This window comes from Microcaecilia unicolor, chromosome 7 (assembly GCF_901765095.1).
Source record: "Microcaecilia unicolor chromosome 7, aMicUni1.1, whole genome shotgun sequence".
NCBI classification, from domain to species: domain Eukaryota; kingdom Metazoa; phylum Chordata; class Amphibia; order Gymnophiona; family Siphonopidae; genus Microcaecilia; species Microcaecilia unicolor.
Window position 1 is genome coordinate 281,417,043 of NC_044037.1, and position 23,849 is coordinate 281,440,891.

The following is a 23,849-nucleotide window of genomic DNA, read 5'->3' on the forward strand; positions in this document are numbered from 1 at the left end:
GAGGGGGCCGTAGCGCGGGGAGTGACAGATGATTCCGAGGCAGGGGGAGGAGTACTCCTCCCCTTGCCTTGGAATCAGCTGTCATGACGTCAGTGACGTCAGTGCGTGTCTGCCTAGCAGACCACCTCCAGCCTAGGGAGCCACGGTCCCAGGCACAGAACGTTGGAGGTGAGAATTATTATATAGGATGCTTTTTGCATCGGATACCATTTCACTGTTCCTGACCATAGATTTGGGCAGACCTCTTCTTTTGTACCCAGTCTCCCTTGACTGCAGTACAGATGCCTTGAAAAATGACCCACGGTGTGAATTTAGAAACCGGTGTGAGGAATAACGGTCTTTCCCAGCCTGTTCCTAGAATACCTTATGTCTGTTGATATTGAGTAAAAGTTGGACATGAAGGTACTTGGATTCCTGGAATAGTTTTCTAGTAAAGAAATAAAAAAATTGCTAAACTACAAATTTTTTCCCCACTGTTATAATGATTTTCCATTCCGCAGAGAAGAAGAGTGCTAGAAGAGCAGAATGTGCCAAAGCTGTGCAGCCTAGTAAGAAATTTCCACCAGTTTTCCGAAAAGGTTTGACTGATCTGAAGGTTATGGATGGAAGCCAGGTGGTAATGACTGTTGAAATATCAGGTATGTCATATCTTCAAATTTTTCTTTATTCATATTTATATTTGCTTATTTCCGATCCGAGGAAGAAGGGCAACCTTCGAAAGCTAATCAAGAAATGTATTATGTCCAATAAAAAAAGGTATCATCTTATTTTCTTTTCCACGTTTTATTTTGTTTGATTTCTATTCATAACCTTTAAGAGTGGACTAACACGGCTACCACACCTCTCTACTTCAGAGAGGCAAAAAGCGAAACAAACACAGATACATAACCACCAGTCACTGATCAGTGGAGAAAATGGAGCAGCTGTGGAAATTTGCATGGCTTTTTTTTTTTTTAATGGAATTTTACTGTAGATGCAGAGAGCTTTGAGAATTGAAGAATGCGGGTTATTTTGCAGCACATACCAGAGCATATGTCATAAAAAGAAAAATAGTTGTTTTCAGTCACCTTCCATTTTTTCCCATCAACTATAATTTTTTTTTATCTTTTCTTTTTAATATATTTTGAGTTTCTCATGTGCCAGACAGTCAGATCTCTGGTTGAGAGACATATAAGCAGCATGGTACCGAGAGGATCAAAACAGCAGCATAGATGGCTTTAATCCATTAATCCATAAAGGAATCCTGTTCAGAAGGAATGGATCCTCAGGAGTATAGCCGAGATTGGGTGGCAGAGCCGGTGGTGGGAAGCGGGGCTGGTGGTTGGGAGGTGGGGATAGTGCTGAGCAGACTTATACGGTCTGTGCCAGAGCCGGTGGTGGGAGGCGGGACGGGTGGTTGGGAGGCGGGGATAGTGCTGGGCAGACTTATACGGTCTGTGCCAGAGCCGGTGGTGGGAGGCGGGGCTGGTGGTTGGGAGGCGGAGATAGTGCTGGGCAGACTTATACGGTCTGTGCCAGAGCCGGTGATGGGAGGCGAGGCTGATGGTTGGGAGGCGGGGATAGTGCTGGGCAGACTTATACGGTCTGTGCCCTGAAGAGGACAAGTACAAATCAAGGTAGGGTATACACAAAAAGTAGCACATATGAGTTTTTCTTGTTGGGCAGACTGGATGGACCGTGCAGGTCTTTTTCTGCCGTCATCTACTATGTTAATAGAAAACAAAAACCAGAGAAACATATACAAATGTAGGCAGATAAAGACCATGTGGCCTATCCAGTCTGCCCATTCATGCCATCTAGACTCCCTATCATTCCGTTAGAGATCTTATGTACTCGTCCCAAACTCTCTTGAATTCAGATACTGTAATTGTCTCCACCACTTCCACTGGAGGCCATTCCACAAATTCACCACCGTTTCCATGAAGAAATATTTCCTCAGGTTACTTCTGAGTCTACACCCTTTCAGCTGAAAGAGACTCACCTCCTGTGCATTTTTGCTGCAAAAGTAATTAAATATCTATATTATATCTCTCACCTTTCTTCCAAAGTCTAGATATTCTTTCAAAGTCTGTCCCCATACACTTTATGACTAAGACCACTGACCATTTTAGTAGCTGCCCTCTGGACCGTCTCCATCCTGTTTATACCTTTTTGAAGGTGCGGTCTCCAGAATTGTATACAATATTCTAAATGAGGTCTCACCAGAGTTTTATACAGGGACATCATCACCTCCTTTTTCCTACTGGCCATTCTTCTCCATATGCACCCAAGCACCCTTCTGTCTTTCACCATCGCCTTTTCTACTGGTTTGGCCACCTTAAGATCACATGCGATAACACCCAAGTCCCGCTCCTCTTTCGTGTACAAAAGTTCTTCACCCCATAAGCTGTACCGTTCCCTAGGAGCTTTGTAGCCCAAATGCATGACCCTGCATTTGTAGCATTAAATCTAAGCTGCCAAATTCCAGACCATTCATCTAGCTTCGCTAAGTCCTTCCTTCTGTTATCCACACCATCAGGGATCTTAAGAAGCCAGAAAACCATTTCAGGACAACTCAACAGATTCCGTAATAGTCAAGAATATTTAAAAGAATATTATGATCAACAGTATCCAAGGCACTGGATAGATCAAATTGAAGTGTCAATATTTCATTTCCAAAACTTAATTCTCTCCTAAAGTTAGCTAAGCGGGTGGTAAGCACAGATTCTGTACTATAAGAAGGCCTAAAACCAGATTGTGAACTATGCAAAATGGCATGAAGCTAGAGATAGTCCTTAACTTGGCGCATGACAAGTCCTTCCATTACTTTAACAAGAAGAGGAATTGAGGCTACTGGTCTATAGCTGGAAACTAAACTTAGGCTAGTTTGGGCGTTTTTAGGTATAGGAGTCGAAATATTGCCATTTTCAGAGGGAAAGAAACCTCGAGACAACATCATAGTAAGATTTGAATGCAAATGATGTAAGAATAAATCAGGAGCTGACTTGAGGAGATAGTAGGGAACGTATCAAGCAGACAATGTGAATTTGCGTATTTGTGTAACTCATGATTGACCTGATCAGTAGTGACTGGATGAAAAACGGACCAGATTCTATTTAAGTAGATTTGGTATGAAGGTTCTGTTAACTTCCTCATGGTATCTGGGTACACAAACTGGGAAATTTAGCCTGTCTGTTTTTCCCTCACCTGGCCCTGTTTCTAATGCTTCCCGCCTATGCGGAAGCGGGAAGTTATGTCAGAGAAAAGACTTGGGTGGTGGGATGCCGGACTGGTGGTTGGGAGGCGGGGATAGTGCTGGGCAGACTTATACGGTCTGTGCCAGAGCCGGTGGCGGGAGGCGGGGCTGCTGGTTGGGAGGCAGGGATGGTGCTGGGCAGACTTATACGGTCTGTGCCAGAGCTGGTGGCTGGAGGCGGGGCTGGTGGTTGGGAGGCGGGGATAGTGCTGGGCAGACTTATATGGTCTGTGCCAGAGCCAGTGGTGGGAGGCGGGGATAGTGCTGGGCAGACTTATACGGTCTGTGCCAGAACCGGTGGTGGGAGGCGGGGCTGGTGGTTGGGAGGCGGGGATAGTGCTGGGCAGACTTATACGGTCTGTGCCCTGAAAAGGACAAGTACAAATCAAGGTAAGGTATACACAAAAAGTAGCACGTATGAGTTTATCTTGTTGGGCAGACTGGATGGACCGTGCAGGTCTTTTTCTGCCGTCATCTACTATGTTACTATGTTATGTGTTGGCGCTAGCAGGGTGTGTGACTTGCTGCCCGGTGCCACTGACAGCTACAAAGAAAATCTAATAATACCAGATCTCAGACTGGGGATGAGACAAGAGTGATACAAAAATTCCCGTGGTACACTGGTTGAAAAACGCTGCTCTACAACATTCCTAGCCCTGATTTGCCTAGAGAGCAGAATTCAGGCCTGGGAGTCAAATGTACCTCTAGGGAAAGGAGAATTGATGACTGTAATCTGAGCCTGAGATGGTCCGTTTTCCACACACACAGTAGAAAGCCTCTTCTCCTTGATATTTTTGGTGTCCCAGGAGAACCTCAGGCTTGAGCTCATGCTATAAAAGTTAACTTATGAACCTAAGTGCATTCACTGTATAATCTATAGTTATAAACCCGATGTTGGCCTTGGCCTTCACGTGAGACTAACGTTGATCAGTTTTATTGACTGTGATGCTGGCCATTAACTGCTATGAAATATGGGCTACTAGAAACACATGAAACAGAAAAGTTGTTCTAGTCATTTCCTGCTTGATAATGAGCAGTTCTGTTCGCAGTGAAATCTTCAACTTCTCCTCTTCCAGTCATTAGCGTACCTGAAAACTGTACTAGTTGAGTGGACTTGCTGGAGAGAAAGGAGAAGTACACTGAGTATTTACTGGTGTGCATGCTTTTGCCAGAAATCACTTAGGCACATTTTATGGTGGTAGATCCCCACCATCTAGTTCAGTGGAGTAGAACAAGAGACAATCTTGTCACTGGCATCTACATAGTGATTTCTCACTTTTTCTTCCTCTCATAATATTCTTACTGCCCTACAACTAGCCCTTCCAGTGAGGGCTGGTGATAAACATGCTGGGCACCCAAAGCCTTCTGACAGGTAGGGCCTTCGTCAGCTTCGACAGGTTTGGGGGTCCCCTGCTGCCTGAGATCCCCGGGCAGTTGCTCTGGTTTCACCCTTTCTAATGCTGGCCCTGCTTCAGTGGCGTAGGCAAGGGTGGGCCCAGGCCCATCCACTTTGAGTTCAGGCCCACCCAATAGCAGCACATCTCTAATGTGGCTGGCAGGGATTCCCAAGCCCCACCAGCCTAAAACTCCCAAACGTCCCTCCTGCATACCTTTTAAATAGCAGATCTTTGCCAGCTACAAGCAGCGACTGATACATACTGTTCGCACCAGCCCTGCAGCCTTCCCTCTGATGTATTCCCACCTATGCGGAAACAGGAAGTTGCATAAGAGGGAAGGCTGTGGGGCCAACATGTGCAGTGTGTATTAGTTGCTGCTCGTTGCCAGTGAAAATCTGCTATTTACTACTACTACTATTACTACTACTTAACATTTCTAGAGCGCTACTAGGGTTACGCAGCGCTGTACAAATTAACAAATAAGGACTGTCCCTGCTCAGAAGAGCTTACAATCTAAAGGACGAAATGTCAAGTTGGGGTAGTTTAGATTTCCTGAGAAAAGGTGTAGTGATTAGGTGCCGAAGGCGATATTGAAGAGGTGGGCTTTGAGCAGTGATTTGAAGATGGGTAGAGAGGGGGCCCGGCGTATGGGCTCAGGGAGTTTGTTCCAAGCATGGGGTGAAGCGAGGCAGAAAGGGCGAAGCAGAAAGGGCGAAGGTATGCAGGGTAGGGGGATGTTTGAGAGACCATATGGCATGCAGGCAAGAGAGAGACCAAATTACTTGTGGGACAAGGCGGAGTTCTTCTGCCCACCCATCTTGGGCCCAGGCCCACCCAAAATTGGGTGTCTGTCTACGCCCCTGCCCTGCTTGCAACCATTATATCCTCTTTCCCTCCTCTCCTCCTCTGTTTCTGTCTCTTTTCTTGCTTCAATTTCTCTCCTCTCCCTTGAGATACCCCTCACTCCTGTTCTATATATGAACGGAGAACTTTGTTACCAGTGCAACCTAGCACTTTTCATAAAGCATCACTTAACAAGTAAAAAAAAAACACACACACAAAAACAAAAGAGCAAAAACCAGATTAAAACAGCCAATACCTGAGAAGCGCAACAGTACAGCACATCGCTTCCTTTCGGGTCTTCTTCCCTCCTTTTGTCCCGCCCTTGTGTGACGTAAGTTCCAGAAGGGCGGGACACAGGGAGGGAAGAAGAGGCGAAGAGAAGAGATGTTCTGTACTTCTGCGTTTCTGAGATATTGGCTGTGTTAGTTCAATGGAGGGGGCGTGGGGCGTTCTTAGAAAAGGGGGGGGAGGCGGGGGGAGCGGCATTGTGGGCGGTGCGGTGACCTGGGTGGGGGAGTGAGCGAGCGACCTGGGGTGGTGGGTAGCAGCCAGAGGCTTCAGGGGGAGGTTTTGAAGGAATGCGAAGGGAGGGCAGTAACAGGAAGGGAGGGAGGGTGTTCAAATCGGAGGGAGGGGTGAAGTCGGTGGGAGGGGTGTGAGGGGGGTTGAAGTGGGACGGATGGAGGAAGGGAGTGACGTGTGTGGATGGGGAGGGTAGGGGTATGGGCGGGGCCTATGTCGGCGAGTGTAGTTGTGGTCATTAGTACCCGCCTTCGACGTCATAACGTTTTGACGTGAGGGCGGGGCACAGATACCTGATTGTTAAAAGTGGTTACAGAGCTTCGAACTTACGAACTCTGAAGCCACAAAGTCAGGTTTAGAACGTTGAGGGTGCGTTTTATGTGCAGATGGTGCATGGCGGAGGGCGGGTCTATGAGTGAGGGTGAGTGGTCCTCATATGTCATAGCCTAGCCTACTGAACAGTACAGGAGTTGAGTGCTTCACTGCCATGGAGTGAGCTTCAGAACGTTTCAGGTGTGTTTTATTTATATAGATAAAGTTGTATTTCTCTGTTTATCACCCTCCTCTCACCTACCCACACCCATCCTGTTAGAATATCAATGAAATGCTTTGATGTCCCCATGCATACCTCCTACCCACCCCCTCCCTCCCACCCTGTCAGACTGTCAAAGTAATGCTTGGATGTGTCACTCATATATACTATCCGCTACCACATTTGCTTTTTTCCGATCTGACGAAGAAGGGCAACCTTCGAAAGCTAATCAAGAAATGTATTAAGTTATGTCCAATAAAAAAGGTATCATCTTATTTTCTTTTCCATGTTTTATTTTGTTTGATTTCTATTAATAACATATCATATCAAAAATACCCCACCACATGGCCTATCTAGTCTGCCCATCCATGCCATCTACTCTCCCTATCACTCCCTTAGAGATCCTATGTACTTGTCCCAAGCTCTCCTGAATTCAGATACACTTTTCGTCTCCACCACCTCCACTGGAAGGCCATTCCACAAATTCACCACCTTTTTCCTTGAGGATGTATTTCTTAAGGCTACTTCTGAGTCTCAACCCTTTCACTTTCATCCTGTGCCCCCGCTTTCAAGACCTTTCTGTCAGTTGAAAGAGACTTGCCTCCTATACATTTATGTCACGGAAGTATTTACATGATGGCCGCTGACCATTTAGTAGCCACTCTCTGGACTGACTCCATCCTGTTTTTATCTTTTTGAAGGTGTGGTCTCCAGAATTGTATTCTAAATGAGGTCTCACCAGAGTAGACATTATCACCTCCTTTTTCCTGCTAGTCTTTCCTCTTCCTAGGCACCTAAGCATCCTCCTAGCTTTTGTTGTCTTCTTTTCTATCTATTAGGCCTGCTTAAGATCATCGTATTTATTTATTTATTTTATTTATTTATTTATTGCATTTGTATCCCACATTTTCCCACCTCTTTGCAGGCTCAATGTGGCTTACAATAAATCATGAATAGTGGAAATATATAAGAAAATATACATTGAGTATAATGGAAGGATCTTGGGTAACATGATAATGATAAAACATACTAGTAGTTTAACAAGCAAATATTGTAAGGCAGTTCTGGATATTTGTATTGGAGTTCATATTTGTTGGTCTTTGCGGTATGCAAATATATGATATATGATCACATCCAAGTCCTGCTCTTCTTTCATGCATAAAAGTTCTTTGCCCCCTAAACTGTACCACTCCCTTGGGTTTTTGCAGCCCAAATGCATGACCCTGCATTTTTTAACATTAAATGTTAGCTGCCAAATTCTGGCTCATTCTTCAAGCCTTGTTAGGTCCCTCCATGTATTATCTACATCATTAGGAGTATCTTCTCTATTGCAGATTTTGGAGCAATACAAAAGCATTATAACGTCCTCACTTTTGTTTTCCATTCCTTTCCTAATAATACCTAACATTCTATTTGCTTTCTTAGCCACCACAGCACAGTGAACAGAGTATTTCAACGTATCATCAACAACGACACCGAGATCCCTTTCTTGGTCGGTGTCTCCTAACATGGAACCTTGCATTACGTAGCTATAGTTCGGGTTCCTCTTTCCCACACTTATCACTTTGCACTTGCTCACATTAAACATCATCTGCCATTTGAATGCCCAGTCTCCCAGTCTCGTAAGGTCCTCTTGTAATTTTTCACAATCCTCTCACGATTTAACAACTTTGAATAACTTTGTGTCATCAGCAAATTTAATTACCTCACTAATTACTCCCATTTCTACATCATTGATAGATATATTAAAAAGCAGCAGTTCCAGCACAGGCCCCTGAGGAACCCCACTATCTACCCTTCTCCATTGAGAATACTGACCATTTAACCCTACTCTCTGTTTTCTATCTTTTAACCAGTTTTTAATCCACAATAGGACACTACCTCCTATCCAAGACTCTCCAATTTCCTCTGGAGTCTTTCATGAGGTACGTTGTCAAACGCCTTTTGAAAATCCAGATACACAATCCACCTTATAATCGAAAGAGAAAAACGCCTATATTCCGACCTAAATCGGGAGATGGACGTCTTTCTCTCGCGGGTGCCCAAATCGGTATAATCGAAAGCCGATTTTGGGCGTCTTCAACTGCACTCCGTCGCGGGAACGAATAAAGTTGATGGGGGCGTGTCAGAGGCGTGGTGAAGGTGGGACTGGGGCGTGCTTATCGGCCGAGCAGAGATGGGTGTCTTTAGGTGATAATGGAAAAAAAATGGCGTTTTTACCGCGATTTTGGGTCACTTTTTTTGGACCCTTTTTTTCACGAACAAGTCCCAAAAAAGTGCCCCAACTGACCAGATGACCACTGGAGGGAATTGGGGATCACCTCCCCGGACTCCCCCAGTGGTCACTAACCCCCTCCCACCAAAAGAAACCCACTTTACAAACTTTTTTTGCCAGCCTGTATGCCAGCCTCAAATTCCGTACCCTCCTCAATGACAGCAGAATGTGTTCTATCCTCTGACAGCCTTTCCCTGGTTCTGATGTGGGTCTCGGGTGAGTGTGACACCTTTTCTGTTAAGGGCACTGCAGAGTCACATCAGCAATGCATTGTGGTGGGTGTAGGGTATTGGGCTCCATGATTCCACTAGCTTGTGTTAAGTGCTCACGATGTTGGTAGTTGGTAGGCTCTACTCCCATGGTGCTTTTCCCTCTGCTTACTGGGTCAGAGTGTGCCCTGTTGTGTTTCCGGTAGTCCATGAGGTAGTGGCCATTTTTGTAAGCCAGTTTTAGATCCCGGTCATGTGTTAGCCACGTTACAGCACTTAGTTCTTACCTTGAATGTTGCTGAAAGAGGGCATTGTACAGCATTCTGCCAGCTCGGACCTACTTCTAATCTCAGTACTAGCGAGACTCGTTGCCAGTGGGGCACAACCTCTGATCTGCAGTTAACTGTGAGTAAACGTGCTTATTCAAATAAAGGACATTTTCAGCGAGATTAGTCTTCAGGTGTCAACTGCTGTGCCAAGGTTATACAGCAGCAACAAGTCCTGTCCCTGGAGCACTTTTAGTGGGTACTGCAGTGCACTTCAGGCAGGCAGACCCAGGCCCATCCCCCCACACCTGTACCACTTGTGGTGGTAAATGGGAGGCCTCTGAAACCCACTGTACACACATGTAGTTGCCCCCTTCACCCCTACGAGCTATGGCAGTGTTGTACATTTGTCCCTCCCACGACCAAATGGCTTGGATCGGGACGTTTCTGAGCTGGGCGTTTTTATTTTCCATTATCGCAAAAAAAAACAAAACCGCGCAGCTCAGAAAAGACCAAATCCATGGGCATTTTGTCCGTTCAAACTGTATTTTCGAAACAAAAGATGGATGCCCATTTTTTTCAAAAATACGGTCTGTCCGGCTTCTTCACGTACCCGTTTTCGGACATAGACGCCCATGGAGATGGGCGTTCGCATTCGATTATGCCCCTCCACATCAACCAGCTCACCTTTATCCACATGTTTGTTCACCCCTTCAAAGAAATGTAATAGATTGGTGAGGCAAGATTTCCCTTCACTAAATCCATGTTGGCTTTGTCTCATTAATCCATGCTTTTGAATATGCTCTGTAATTTTGTTCTTTATAATAGTCTCTACCATTTTGCCTGGCACTGACGTCAGACTCACCGGTCTATAATTTCCCAGAACACCTCTGGAACCTTTTTTAAATATCGGCATTACAAGAGCTACCCTCCAATCTTCTAGTACCACACTTGATTTTAAAGATAATTTACATATTACTAACAATAGTTCTGCCAGTTCATTTTTTTATCAGTACTCTGGGATGAATACCATCCGGCCAGGAGATTTGCCACTCTTCAATTTGCCAAGTTGCCCCATTACATCCTCTAGGTTTATAGAGATTTCATTCAGTTTTTCTGACTCATAAGTTTCAAATACCATTTCTGGCAGTGGTATCACTCCCAAATCTTCCTCGGTGAAGACTGAAGCAAAGAATCCATTTAATCTCTCCGCTGTGGCTTTGTCTTCTCTGATCGCCCCTTTTACCCCTCGGTAATCTAGCGGACCAACCGATTCTTTTGCCTGCTTCTTGCTTTTAATATACCTAAAAATATTAAAATTAGTAGTACTTCCCGTTTCACAACTATGTTTTGAATGTCTTCAGTGAAATCTCTGTCCTCTTCTTCTGCCTGTAAAGGAGACTTGGATATCACACCAGTGTAAAAACATTTTCCATTCCTTGTTTCCAGATTGACCCACAGTTCCTCTTCCTTACCATGGAAGGTCTGCAATTCTGTAGCTTTAAATTAACTCTTTCCAATTTGTACCTGCTGTATATCATCTTGAGTGAATTTCCTCGTAAAAAGTAGTAAATACATTTAAATAAATGTCCACTGGGAAGTGTAATGCTCAGTGGTCTCTAAGTTTATTATATGACATAAAATAAGCAGTAGTAGTAATAGAGAGAGCAGTGGCGTAGCCACAGGTGGGCTTGGGTGGGCCAGGGCCCACCCATTTATGGCTCAGGCCCACTCAACAGTAGCACATGTTTAGTGGTAACTAGTGGGAATCCCAAGCTCTGCCAGCTGAAGATTTCCCCCTGATGGTAACGAACATGCTACTCTCCACAACACCGGCACCTGTGCATGCTCAGTTTTCAGTGCATGCCTGCTGCCAAGGTGGAAAGAAGCGTTTTCCCACCAGCTGAGATAATTTTTTTTTGGAGGGGGGGGGGGGGGAGAGAACACTTGGTGCCCACCCAATTCTTGCCCAGGCCCACCCAAAATCTGTTGTCTGGCTACGCCCCTGAGAGATAGTAATGGGAGAGAGGCATTGTGTAAATCCATAAAGTGCATCCAAGGCAGTAGATAAACAGTGACCTGCAGCTTTCAAAACTTGTTAATGTCAGACAGAAAAGTGTTGTGGCTAGTTGAGTTAACTCTACTTTCTCTTCCCCTACCCCGCCCCCCCTCCCAGGTCCATTTCAGAATTGTTATGATTGTGCTCGATCACTCTTCATGTGTTTTCCCTCAGCTCACTGACTCAATCAATTACTATTAAAATCACTTCCTGCACAAAAAGGGCAGATCAGTGGCTGCTAAAACATTTGCTTTGCCATCCACGCTAGATTTATTTCAGTGGGACATTTGCAAATTTATCTCAGGCTGAATCACGTTGGCATGACAGAGCGAACGAACTGATTTTATTTTAGCACTGGTGTTTGTAATAGCAAGAAGCATTTCGGTCTAACTAACAAAAGTCAACAAAGCTGAAATGGCCCCTGAGAGCATGTGTGGAAATATTTATTGTAAATTTATTAGCCCTGTGATTTTGTGTTTTCAACTCCTAGTTTTTTCTTTGTTTACATTATTTTTTACTATAAGCGATTTTCCAATCTGCTACTTTAAGTTGCGCTATGAATTTATTTATTTTTGTTACGTTTGTACCCCGCGCTTTCCCACTCATGGCAGGCTCAATGCGGCTTACATGGGGCAATGGAGGGTTAATACTATCATAAATTATAAATTACAGTTCACCACTACATAATCTAACATCAGATCCTCTCAAAAGAATATATCGTAAATCTTTCAATCACCTGAATTTTTTATATTTGACAACTGACTTTTGGTTTCCTGCTACTCAATATACCTGGAAAACTGCCAGAGTCTTGAGGTTTCCCTGCCTCTCTCCTGTCTTGATACTGCAAGCAGATACTGCCCCAATTGATCTGCATCCTTGCATGCTATCTGAGCAGAATTCAGACTGCTGGTATGCTTCAGAGTTAGCATTAAGCAACGTTTTAGCTCCCTGGAACCTACCAGGAAGCAGTGTAGTCCTCCTCTCTGGGACCTAGCATAAGTTTTGTGCAGGTAGGGCTACCATATTTGTGGAGACAAAAAAAAGAGGACAGAAAAAATAAAAATGCTTGCTACCTTTGCTAAATAAATACTTAATTGTAGTTAATGAATGCACATCAAATGGTGACTTTTTTTTTGTTACATTTGTACCCTGTGCTTTCCCACTCATGGCAGGCTCAATGCAGCTTACATGGGGCAATGGAGGGTTAAGTGACTTGCCCAGAGTCACAAGGAGCTGCCTGTGCCTGAGGTGGGAATCGAGTTTAGTTCCTCAGGACCAAAGTCCACCACCCTAACCACTAGGCCACTCCTCCACTGTTGCTACTATTTGAGATTCTACATGGAATGTTGCTATTCCAACATTCCATGTAGAAGTCGGCCTTGCAGGTCACCAATATGGCCGCGCAGGCTTCTGCTTCTGTGAGTCTGACGTCCTGCACGTACGTACGTGCAGGACGTCAGACTCACAGAAACAGAAGCCTGCGCAGCCTTCTACATATAATGTTGCTAGTGGAATAGCAACATTCCATGTAGAATCTCCAATAGTAGCAACATTCCATGTAGAATCTCCAATAGTATCTATTTTATTTTTGTTACATTTGTACCCTGCGCTGTCCCACTCATGGCAGGCTCAATGCGGCTTACATGGGGCAATGGAGGGTTAAGTGACTTGCCCAGAGTCACAAGGAGCTGCCTGTGCCTGAAGTGGGAATTGAACTCAGTTCCTCAGTTCCCCAGGACCAAAGTCCACCACCCCACTAGGCCACTCCTCCAATCCACTTACTTACATTACAGCCGTAGACATTCTACTTTTCAAGAACTTCTGGATTTGAGTTTGACTGAGTCCGAGCCTAAACGTACTTATCATAAGAGCGCCTATCCCTTTGGCTGGCTTCTGAGATATGTGTAAAACTCTTTGCATGACATGTGCTTAAAATCGTGCTGCATGAACAAAATTCCTTTGACAGATTCAACCAGCAGGGGAACAGAGAGGGGCTCAGCAATGCCTTTCTCTTCTTTAGCACCCCCGTATGTCCAGATTGACTAATAAGCCAGAGATGGTTTCCCTCATTAGTCATAGGCACATAGAAGAAAGAGAGGACATTTTCCTAAAAGTTAGAAATCCTGAAGGCAATATCTGAAGATGTCCAAAGAGGACATATGGTAGGGTTACCATATGTCTGGATTTACACGGACATGTCCGGATGGGTTTTGCCAGTCCGCCCGTTTGTCCGGATTTCTGGCTAAACAGGCGGGCGGGCGGGCCTATCCTAGCCTCCCCTTCCCTTACTTACTATCTACTGCCCTGGTGGTCTAGTGACCTCTTCGGGGCAGGAAACAGCCCCCTCTTTTCTGCCCGTAGCGCAGCCCTTGCCCTGCATCCTGTTGCTGTGACGGTCTCAAGATTCAAAATGGCCGCCGAGAGTTGAAGCGGCCTCGTGAGACTTCAACTTTCGGCGGCCATTTTGAATCCCGAGACCGTCACAGGAACAGGATGCAGGGCAAGGACAGAGCTCCGGGCAGGAAAGAGGGGCTCTTTTCTGCCCCGAAGAGGTTACTAGACCACCAGGGCAGTAGATAGTAAGTAAGGGGAGGGGAGGTGACGGGGGGGCAGGGGAGGGGAATATGTGACAGGGGGCGGGGTGAGGATGCGAAAGGGGCATGGGCAGAGCAGGGGGCGGGACATGTGTCCTCTTTTTGAGAGGACAAAATATGATAACCCTAACATAGGGTAACCCTAGATGTGGGCAGGTGGTAGATATTGTGTTCTGCTGTGGTGCCAGTGGCGTAGCTACAGGTGAGCCTGGGTGGGCACAGGCCCACCCAGTCTTGCCTTAGGCCCACCCAGCTGCAGCACCACACTGCTCTCCTTCAGGTTGTCCCGGCTACTGCACTCCAGTCTCTGAACCCCTTCCCTCCTTGGTACAGGTGTCCTCAGCGCCTGCAGTGATTCATTCTTGCTGCTTGCGCCGGCCCTGCAGGCTTCCATGTTCCACATTCCGCCAGACAGGAAACAGGCATTGATGTCAGCGAGGGTGGGACATGGCAGATGGAAGCCTGTGGAGCTGGAGCAAGCAGCGAGAATGAATCCCTGTTAATTCATTTCTGTGAACATGCAAAATCTGACATCGTTTTATGTCTATAATGTGTGATTTCCTGGTCATATCTGCTCATTTTTCTTGCTGACATTATTTTCCTTTAACCCTCTAGTTTGCTGTTTTCCTGTCAATAGAGTATGTGGCCCATTCTGCGATCTATAGCTCATGACATCAACGGGCTATCTAATGGTGTCATCGGCAAGGAGAACACAGCTTGGGCTGAACAATCTATTTGCACTGTGCATAGTAGCCTGATGGCAGAAAAACAGAGAGGGTTGGAAAAAGAGATGATGTGCTTTCTTTGAAGCTGCAGAAAGTCTCATCCAGTGAGACAAATCTTAACAATCAGAAGGTCCAATCTTTGTCCATACTTTAGCTTCTTGTTCACTCAAATAGAGGGAATACATGTAGTCTTCACCTCTCTTGGCTATAAGGACCAGCGCCATACCATGGACTGTGTGAGCAGTGTAGCTTCACAGAGCACAAATATGTAAAAATTGCTTTCTTCCCGCGGGACTGGTGGTTGGGAGGCGGGGATAGTGCTGGGCAGACTTACACGGTCTGTGCCCTGAAAAGGAGAGGTACAAATCTCAAGGTAAGGTATACACAAAAAGTAGCACATATGAGTTTATCTTGTTGGGCAGACCATGCAGGTCTTTTTCTGCCGTCATCTACTATGTAATCTGGAAACAATAACAGGAACTTCTGAGGTCTTCATTTGACCAGAACTAAAGAATAAAATGCTGAAATCACAAAAGAGCAGAAATATCTTGGCCTACAACCATCCTTTCAGTGTCGCCAGTTCAGACACGCAGGAAGCCTCAGAGAAATAAGCAGACCTGTCTTCGGTAACTTAGTGTCGCTGCTTTGTTCTCTGTCAGGAAATCCTCCACCTGAGATTATCTGGCTGCACAATGGCAAAGAAATCCAAGAGACCGAAGATTTCCATTTGGAGCAGAAAGGCGAGGAATACAGCCTTTACATCCAGGAGGTGTTCCCAGAAGACACTGGAAAGTACACCTGTGAGGCATGGAACGAATTAGGAGAAGCACATACTGAGGCATCTCTGACTGTACAAGGTATGAAACTGGCATCAATAATCAGCAGCAGTGCCAGTTTAGGGCTAAATTAGTAAAGTTTTGGCCTCCTGCTCTTCAATGAAATCCCATTCCCAGCCTTCCTTTACACTTATTTTATTTTTTTTTAATGTCTGGTAAAAATGTCACTATCCTATTTTAATTTGGCGTTTCCCTTCCATGTTTTAAATTATTTTATTTTGTAATTTGTAAATCACTTTGTCCTATTATCCCTTATTTTCTTACTCCTGTTACTATCTATATGTTCCATCTTTGCTTATACTTTGGGCTGTCTTTGAAAATGTTTTATTACGTATTGTGTACTATGCCATAGTTTATATTGTTGCTTGAATATTTTTACTGCTGTAATTGTCTAGAGCTTATGTTTGAGTTGTTCTTGCTGTACACCGCCTTGTGTGAATTCCTTCAAAAAGGCGGTAAATAAATCCAAATAAATAAATGATTAAAGTGCACTACCATGCTACTGTATGCTAATGCCTCTAACAAGCGTTAGTAATAAATATCTCATTGCCTAAAATGGGACCTCCAGTAAATAAAGAACGTTAATGGAAAAGAGCGCACCCGGCCCTAGGGGCACTGTTTACTGAGGTGCATTAGTGTTTTTAGCGTGCCTATACTTAGCACCATGGCCACCGAGAGACTGGGCCAGGCCCGGGGCAAGGCCACCCCCGGGGCCTCTGCTGCCCTCGCCACCCCGCCACCCCGAGGTCGCTGCCGCCGCCGCTCCCCCTTCTAGCCCCCCAAGGTCGCCACTGCTCCCCCTCTACCCCCCCTCCATCCGTCACCAGGTCAGGCCCCCTGCATAGAAATCACAGTCTCACCTCCGTGAAAGCAGCGCTGCAGGCAGCAGAACGCCTCCCTTTGGTCCTCCTTCCCTCCTTGTGTCCCGCCCTCACAGAATTTACGTCAGCGCTGCTTTCACGGAGGTGAGACTGCGATTTCAAAGCAGAGGGCAGACGGTCGACGACAGAGGGCAGGTGGGACTGCGGTGCCGGGCCCCCCTTGGAGGCCCGGGCCCGAGGAATTTTGTCCCCCCTGCCCCCTCTCGACGGCTATGCTTAGCATGTGCACTAACCATGTAGGTGCCTATAGGGATATTGTAGGCATGTACATGGTTAATGCGCATACATGGTTAACACGCGTTAAAAATGTTAACGCGCCTATAACGCTGCTTAGTAAACAGGGCCCTAAATTTGTTAATACACATGTAATAAAAGAAATATGAGTCACTGTACACTCTCAGCCTTTCTGAATTTCAGATATGGGACATTCCGAAAGTCCTTTTGCGTTTGGATATTAAAGTGAGGGTGAGATGCCGTAATGTGGTCTCCGTTCAAACTGCTTTATGCTGCCTTATTGTAAAATGTAAATTAAGTTGAAAGCAGAACATGCATTTTACAACGTAACCTTGTCTTCTCAGCCGTAAGAAGCATTTTCATTGTCCCAGCAATTACGAACATAAATTGCCAATGCATTTGATAACTTCTAGATTTTGAAAGTTGTCATTTTGTTTATATGCTTGCTTTTTCAATGAGTAAGGGAAGGAGCTGAGAAAGGGAAGTCATTTGGGTTATTTTGGTACTCAATCTCTTTTAGTGGGGGTAAGATTACAGAAAAACATCAACAAACGTCTTTTGATAATATGAGAATGAAATCACACCAATTTTTATATTTTACCCCCGTGCCTCACAAAAGAAAAAGAAAAGAAAAAAATGCCGACATTGTGGGAGGCTTGTGGTCTTACAGCCTTCTACGATTCTGACTTTATCTCCCCTCCCCCATTAAAACTCCTTCCCATCCCCAGCTCTTAGGACAGTCAGATGATTGTTATGTTATGCACTACTCTATGTCTCCCCCCCCCCCAACCCCCAAAGGTGTTTAGAACCCTATTATGAACCCTCGGAGAAAGGGATTATCTATATTTGTAAACCCGTCAAATCTTCACACATGTGGAGATATTACATCATACTATGCAATGACATATTTAAAGATTAATATGTTGCTTGTTTTTAAAATGTCTTTACTTTTATACTATTTTTGCTATGTGGAGGAAAAAGCCTCAGAATTTCAGTTACAATCTTTTATACTATTCAAAAGGTACTTTTTAAATAGTATAGAGAATTTTGCATATAATTTTTTTTTATTTTTGTTACATTTGTACCCCATGCTTTCACACTCATGGCAGGCTCAATGTGGCTTACATGGGGCAATGGAGGGTTAAGTGACTTGCCCAGAGTCACAAGGAGCTGCCTGTGCCTTAAGTGGGAATTGAACTCAGTTCCCCAGGACCAAAGTCCACCACCCTAACCACTAGGCCACTCCTCCACTGTTGCTACTAGTTGAGATTCTACATGGAATGTTGCTATTCCACTAGCAACATTCCATGTAGAAGTCGGCCCTTGCAGATCACCAATGTGGCCGCACAGGCTTCTGCTTCTGTGAGTCTGACGTCCTGCACGTACGTGCAGGACGTCAGACTCACAGAAACAGAAGCCTGCGCAGCCTTCTACATGGAATGTTGCTAGTGGAATAGCAACATTCCATGTAGAATCTCCAATAGTAGCAACATTCCATGTAGAATCTCCAATAGTATCTATTTTATTTTTGTTACATTTGTACCCTGCGCTTTCCCACTCATGGCAGGCTCAATGCGGCTTGGGGCAATGGAGGGTTAAGTGACTTGCCCAGAGTCACAAGGAGCTGCCTGTTCTTAACCCAGCCAGTTAGTTTTTCTGAATGTCCACCATGAATATGTATGAGATAGATTTGCATGCACTGGCTGCATTGCATTCAAATCTAATAAAGATATCCTGAAAGGCAGATTAGCTGAGTGTGTCTATAGGACTCGGTCAAAACCACTGCTCTAACCTGCTTTTGCTCCTGTATTGACTACTAATGTAGAGAAAGTCAGGGGCAGGCAAATCTAGATCTCCAGCTGGGCTTTCAGGATATCCCCATGACATGAATGTGCATGCATACTCTCCAGTGTATGGAAATGCATCTCATACATATTCATTATGGATATCAAGGACCAGAGCTGAACTGAAGGACTGAGTCCATAATAAGCACATCCCTAGCTCTAAACATTTGCGCAGTGAAAATGAGAAATCTACGGGGCCAACTTACTAAGCTGTGAAAGAATTTGTGACTTACTGACCATTTTCAAAACTTCGCTATGGAATGCAAATAAGCTCCTGGCTTATTTAAATTCCTTAGTTAACTTTTCCCCCAAATATGTCTCCTCTTCCATGGTGGGACTTGAAGGGGCCACTGAACCTAGTTCAGAGGCCCCTCCTCCAGGAAACCATGAATCCCTGATGAGCCAGTGGGCTTGAATCACTTATTATCCAAACTTCAATTTGGAGCTCAAAATCAGGCTATAGAGGTGACCCTTCAAGCCATGCCCCCTCCTTTAAACCCTACCTCCTTAAAAATAAGTGGGTTGCATGTTGAGGGTCCCCCCCCCCACAAGTCCCACTCCAAAAGTCAACATAAAGGAAGGAGCAATGTCCAGTTGCTTATGACTGGAGGTCAGTCATCTACATAAGGAACATTTGAGCAGTCCCTTATTTGGAAGAATGACCCCTAGTGGTATGTTTCTATATACTGCTAGGAGTCAGGTGCTATACATGATGGCACCAAGTCAGTGAGGGGTCTTTGTTTTTTTTTTTTTTTTTTTGCAAAAAGTTGTGTGCAAAACATTTTATGGAAACCTGAAAATTGTGCATTGATGAATTACTTTCCATGAATTTCCATTGCAGTAGGTCATCAACTGGATTTTTTTGTTGTTATTGTTGTGCCTGGAGGGCACACAATTGAAAAAAAAATGACCAAGGGTTAAAGTGGGACTTAAACTTGGGTCCCAAGGTTCTCAGCCCACTACACCAATTATTAGGCTACTCCTCAACTCTGCATGGAGGTGCATTAAGAAGTTAATTTTTTTTTTTAAAAGATGCTAGTACCATGAAAGTCCATCGTTCCTAAAGTTGTCATATGACCTAGTATCCTTCACCAGTTATGTCATATACAGGGGAGGGAGGGGGTCAGCGCCCAGTGGGGAATTAAGGAGGTGGCTTGCCTTAATCCCTCCAGTGGACAGCTATTCAGAGCATCTTTCTGTACTCTAGATGTGCCAAGGTACCAGGTCTAAATATCAACATCCATCTTTTTGGACTTAAATATCCCTTCCCCCTCTGAAGACAGAGTTGGACATCCATATTTTGGCACCTTCCTAGTCCCATCCAAAACATGCCCAGATTACGCGTGCTTTCCGTAAGGGCATACTGCAGTTTTAGATGTTTATATTCTGGCTTTATAAAATCCAGACATGCAATATGGATGTCTAAATGCTGGTTTTCAGACGTCCAAAACACAAATAGAGCATCTTTAGGGCCTAAATGTCATAAAACATAAGCCACAGCACGGCGCACCCTCCCCTCTCTGGAGTGCGCACCCCCCTCCCCCCGGAGCGCATACTTACATCGGAAAGCGGCGAGGGATGGACGGGAGGGCCGATCCGCCCCGACTGCACGTTGCTGGGAGCTGCGTCGGCTCCGCTGGTTCCCTGCTCTCTCTGCCCCGGAACAGGAAGTAACCTGTTCCGGGGCAGAGAGAGCAGTGAACCAGCGGAGCCGACACCCCCCCCCAGCGGCGTGCACCCGGGGCGGATTGCCCCACCGCCCCCCCCCCCTTCCTACGCCACTGACGCATACCAACATTTTTTTAAAGCTGCTTCTGTATCCTGTTTTGTCTTAATTTTTGGCCCCGTTCTTTGTGATTTGTTTTTGCTACAGAGCCTCAGGATGGAATTCAGCCCTGGTTTATTAGCAAGCCAAAATCAGTCACATCAGCAGTGGGACAGAACGTGCTGATCTCCTGCGCCATCGCCGGGGACCCTTTCCCAACGGTGCACTGGTTAAAAGACGGCAAGGTGCTCACAAGAAAAGAAGGCTATGAGATCTTACAGAACGAAGATGTCTTCACTTTGATACTGAGGAATGTGCAAGCCCACAATGCTGGTCAATATGAAATCAAATTGAAGTATGCATACCTAAGCTGTGTCTCTTTTAGGTGGTGGTGGTCTTAGCTGGGCATCGGGGAGGGCATTCTTTAAAGAGCAATGCTGGACTTAATTGTTAAAGAAGCATGCTCTGTTGATCCTCTTGGCTGAAAGATTTTATGAGACATAAGAACAAGCTGTACAAAAGTTGCTAGGTTTAGGGAACCAGTTAAAACTTGTGGTTTGTAAGTTCTTCGTTGTTTGCAGCTGTTTTCTTGATGGCGTGTGATAGATTCTTGAATGTGCCTCCTCTTTAGTTTGAATGACCCTTGCCCAGAAGACTATTTCTCCTATTTGTGGCTTGTTGCATGGAAAGAAAAACTTCCTGACATCTGTTAAACCTTCACATTAATCTCATCCCCCTTTGTCCTCTCATCCATGTTGATGACTTTTTCTATATCACTGACATTGCAAGTATTTGTACTTGGGCTAAGCCCGTCACTGCTTTGAGATTGGCTTTTTGTCTGCTTATGCCTGGGGCCTCCAATTTCCTGTGATTCCATGGCTTCAGGAAAGGCTATAAAATCTGTCCCCTTCCATTGCATGCCCCATGAAATCACCAGGGGAGACCAAGGGCTGGAAAGTCAACACTAGCAGTGGCTGCTGCATCTTTCCCCACTTATTGTGTTTCTGGTTCCATTTGTGCTTCCAGTTGCTTCTTTCCTCACTGCTTCCGGTCTGTCATGTCATTTTGAATAAAAAACAGAAGAAACTAGTCCTCGCAAAAAAATTGACAATGAAACAAAACAGCGAAGATGACCCCAAAAAAGGGGAAACATAAACAATAAAAAATACAAGTATAAAATAAAAAAAAAGAAAATGATAAAAATAAAAGATAAAAAATAAAAAAGTAAAATCAAAAAAGTAAAAAAAAAACTCAAGACGACACACAAAAAGATAAAAATCCAAATTTTGTTGAAAGGTGATATGACTCGACACAGCTGTGTTTCAGCCCAACTGGCCTGCGTCAGGAGTCTAATTAAAACAAATCAAATTAAAACAACATCAGTATAAAAATATACTAAACCTCATTAGTTAAGCAGTAAGTAGACACTCAATAACAAACACATAATGTAAACATATTTCTACTACATTCTATCTATCTGGAGTACCAATTTGATGATGTGTGAAAATACAAACATATCTTTCAATAGAAAGTAGATAAACTACATACCTCAAAATGATTCTTAAAAAATGGTTTAAATTAATTTCAATTAAAATGTTATGTATATATATTTTTTTAAAAACACACAAATATGCAATACATTTTATACACGCAATATAGAATATGAAATGTAACTGACTTATGAACCATATAGTGACAAAGTATTTTTCAAAAACATTTGAAAAGATACATATAAAAATTTGATCATACATATTGCTAAGAAATAGAGAGTATAAAATACCCTCCATTAATCCAATTTAAAATGCATATTATTACTAAAACATCCTCTAATACAATTCTAATGCATTGCAAAAGAAAAACTAATAATGCACATATAAAAACTTTTTCAAAAATTTTTTTATTATTCTTTCTAAAAATGCGTGCTGGACAGACCTCACCATTCCTCCCCAATGATCTGCAAACCCTAATGCCAGCTCAGAGCTGGCATAGGGTTTGTCGCGGCCAGCGACCCAATCTTTGTCGCGCTGGTCGCTGATCATTGGGGATGAATGCGTTAAGCGCTGATTAGCATGCATTTGCAGGCTACTTGCGCTACGAGCCCTATTTAGCATGCATTTGCATGCTACTTGCGCTAAGAGCCCTCGAGCGCGTTGTTTCACGCTCTTGAGGGCTCTGATCATTGGGCAGTAGCAAATGCCGGCGCTAGTATGGTGCTAACAGCCTCTAGCGCTGGTGTTTGCTTTTGATCATCTGCCTGTTAGTGCATGAGAGAAGGCTTACCACAAAACACATTAAAGCATTTTGCGGTGTTTTGCCTGTTACAACTCGATAAAATGCGCATTAACTATTTGTTTGGTTTGTCATGGTTGAAGAACGGGCATGGAAGCATTATCCAGCTAGTATGTTCCAGTTAGACTGCACTAACTGGATAGCACAGGGTTAACACAGGAGCCCTTAGCGCCTCCTAAACAGAAGGCAGTAAGTGCTCCTGTCTTAATATTTTGCAGGTACCATGCACTAATGCGAACATTAGTGCATGACCTGCAAAAAAAGAAAAAAAAACTATTAAATATGCCAAGGTAAATCTGGGCTCAGCGTGTGGGAAAGTCCCACTTTAGAACACACTAAATCCACAATTCCAGGAATAACATGTATAGAATGTTTGTACGTTTGGGAAGCTCGCCAGGTGCCCTTGGCGGTAGGTGCGGTCCGGCCCGGGTTCACGCCGCTGGGGGAGTGCCGCGCGCGCCTGTCCTCCGTTGTTCCATGCTTCTTCTCTGCCCCAGAACACGTTACTTCCTGTTCCGGGGCAGAGAAAAAGCATGGAACAACGGAGGACAGGTGTGCGCAGCACCCCCCAGCGGCGTGCACCCGGGGGGTGGGTTCCTTCACGGGGGGGTGTCCTTTCGCCGGGGGGGGGGTCCGTGCTGCATCCGGGGGCTCTGCACCCGGGAGGGCGGGGCGCATCAGCGATCCGCCCTGGGTGTCAGCCCCCCTAGGAACACCATTGAGAGGCAGTGACATAGGAAGGGGGGGCGGTGGGGCGGTCCAGCCCGGGTGCACGCCGCTGGGGGGGGGTGTCGGCTCCGCTGGTTCCCTGCTCTCTCTGCCCCGGAACAGGTTACTTCCTGTTCCGGGGCAGAGAGAGCAGGGAACCAGCGGAGCCAATGCAGCTCCCAGCGACGTGCACTCGGGGGCGGATTGGCCCTCCCGCCCGCTCGTCGCTTCTCAATGCATGTAAGAATGCGCTCCGGGGGGGTGCACAGGTTGCGCGCTCCGAGGGGGGCTGCGCCGCGGCGACCCACCCCGTGTGTCAGCCGCCCTCGCTATGGCACTGAAAAGAGGCCTGCAGTAGTGTGGGCGCATAGATTTGCCGTGCGCCGAGGTAACTTGTTTCCACAGCCAGAAATTCCATTATTTCAAATGGAAGTCGTAAATGGCCGTTCGCTAATAAAAATATTGGCATGCGGCAATTTACTGCCTGAGCCCTTACCGCCACCTGTTTAGGAGGTAGTAAGGGCTCATGCGCTAACCTGGCGGTAATTGGTCAGCGTGCGGTGATGGCTTATTACCATTGGGCACGCCTATACTGCACACCCCACACCCCCACGCTAGAAAATAGAAAAATATTT

The 23,849-nt window shown here is 45.2% G+C and overlaps 1 protein-coding gene across 1 annotated transcript in view; it reads left to right on the forward strand.

Moving 5' to 3' along the window:
* LOC115473714 (myosin light chain kinase, smooth muscle-like) overlaps positions 1-23,849 on the forward strand; it is a 673,403-nt gene that overhangs the window by 361,639 nt on the left and 287,915 nt on the right. The window contains exons 13-15 of the mRNA XM_030208760.1: positions 501-638; positions 15,317-15,514; positions 20,326-20,572. Coding sequence (XP_030064620.1) covers positions 501-638; positions 15,317-15,514; positions 20,326-20,572 — 583 coding nt within the window. The remainder of the gene's footprint in view (positions 1-500; positions 639-15,316; positions 15,515-20,325; positions 20,573-23,849) is intronic.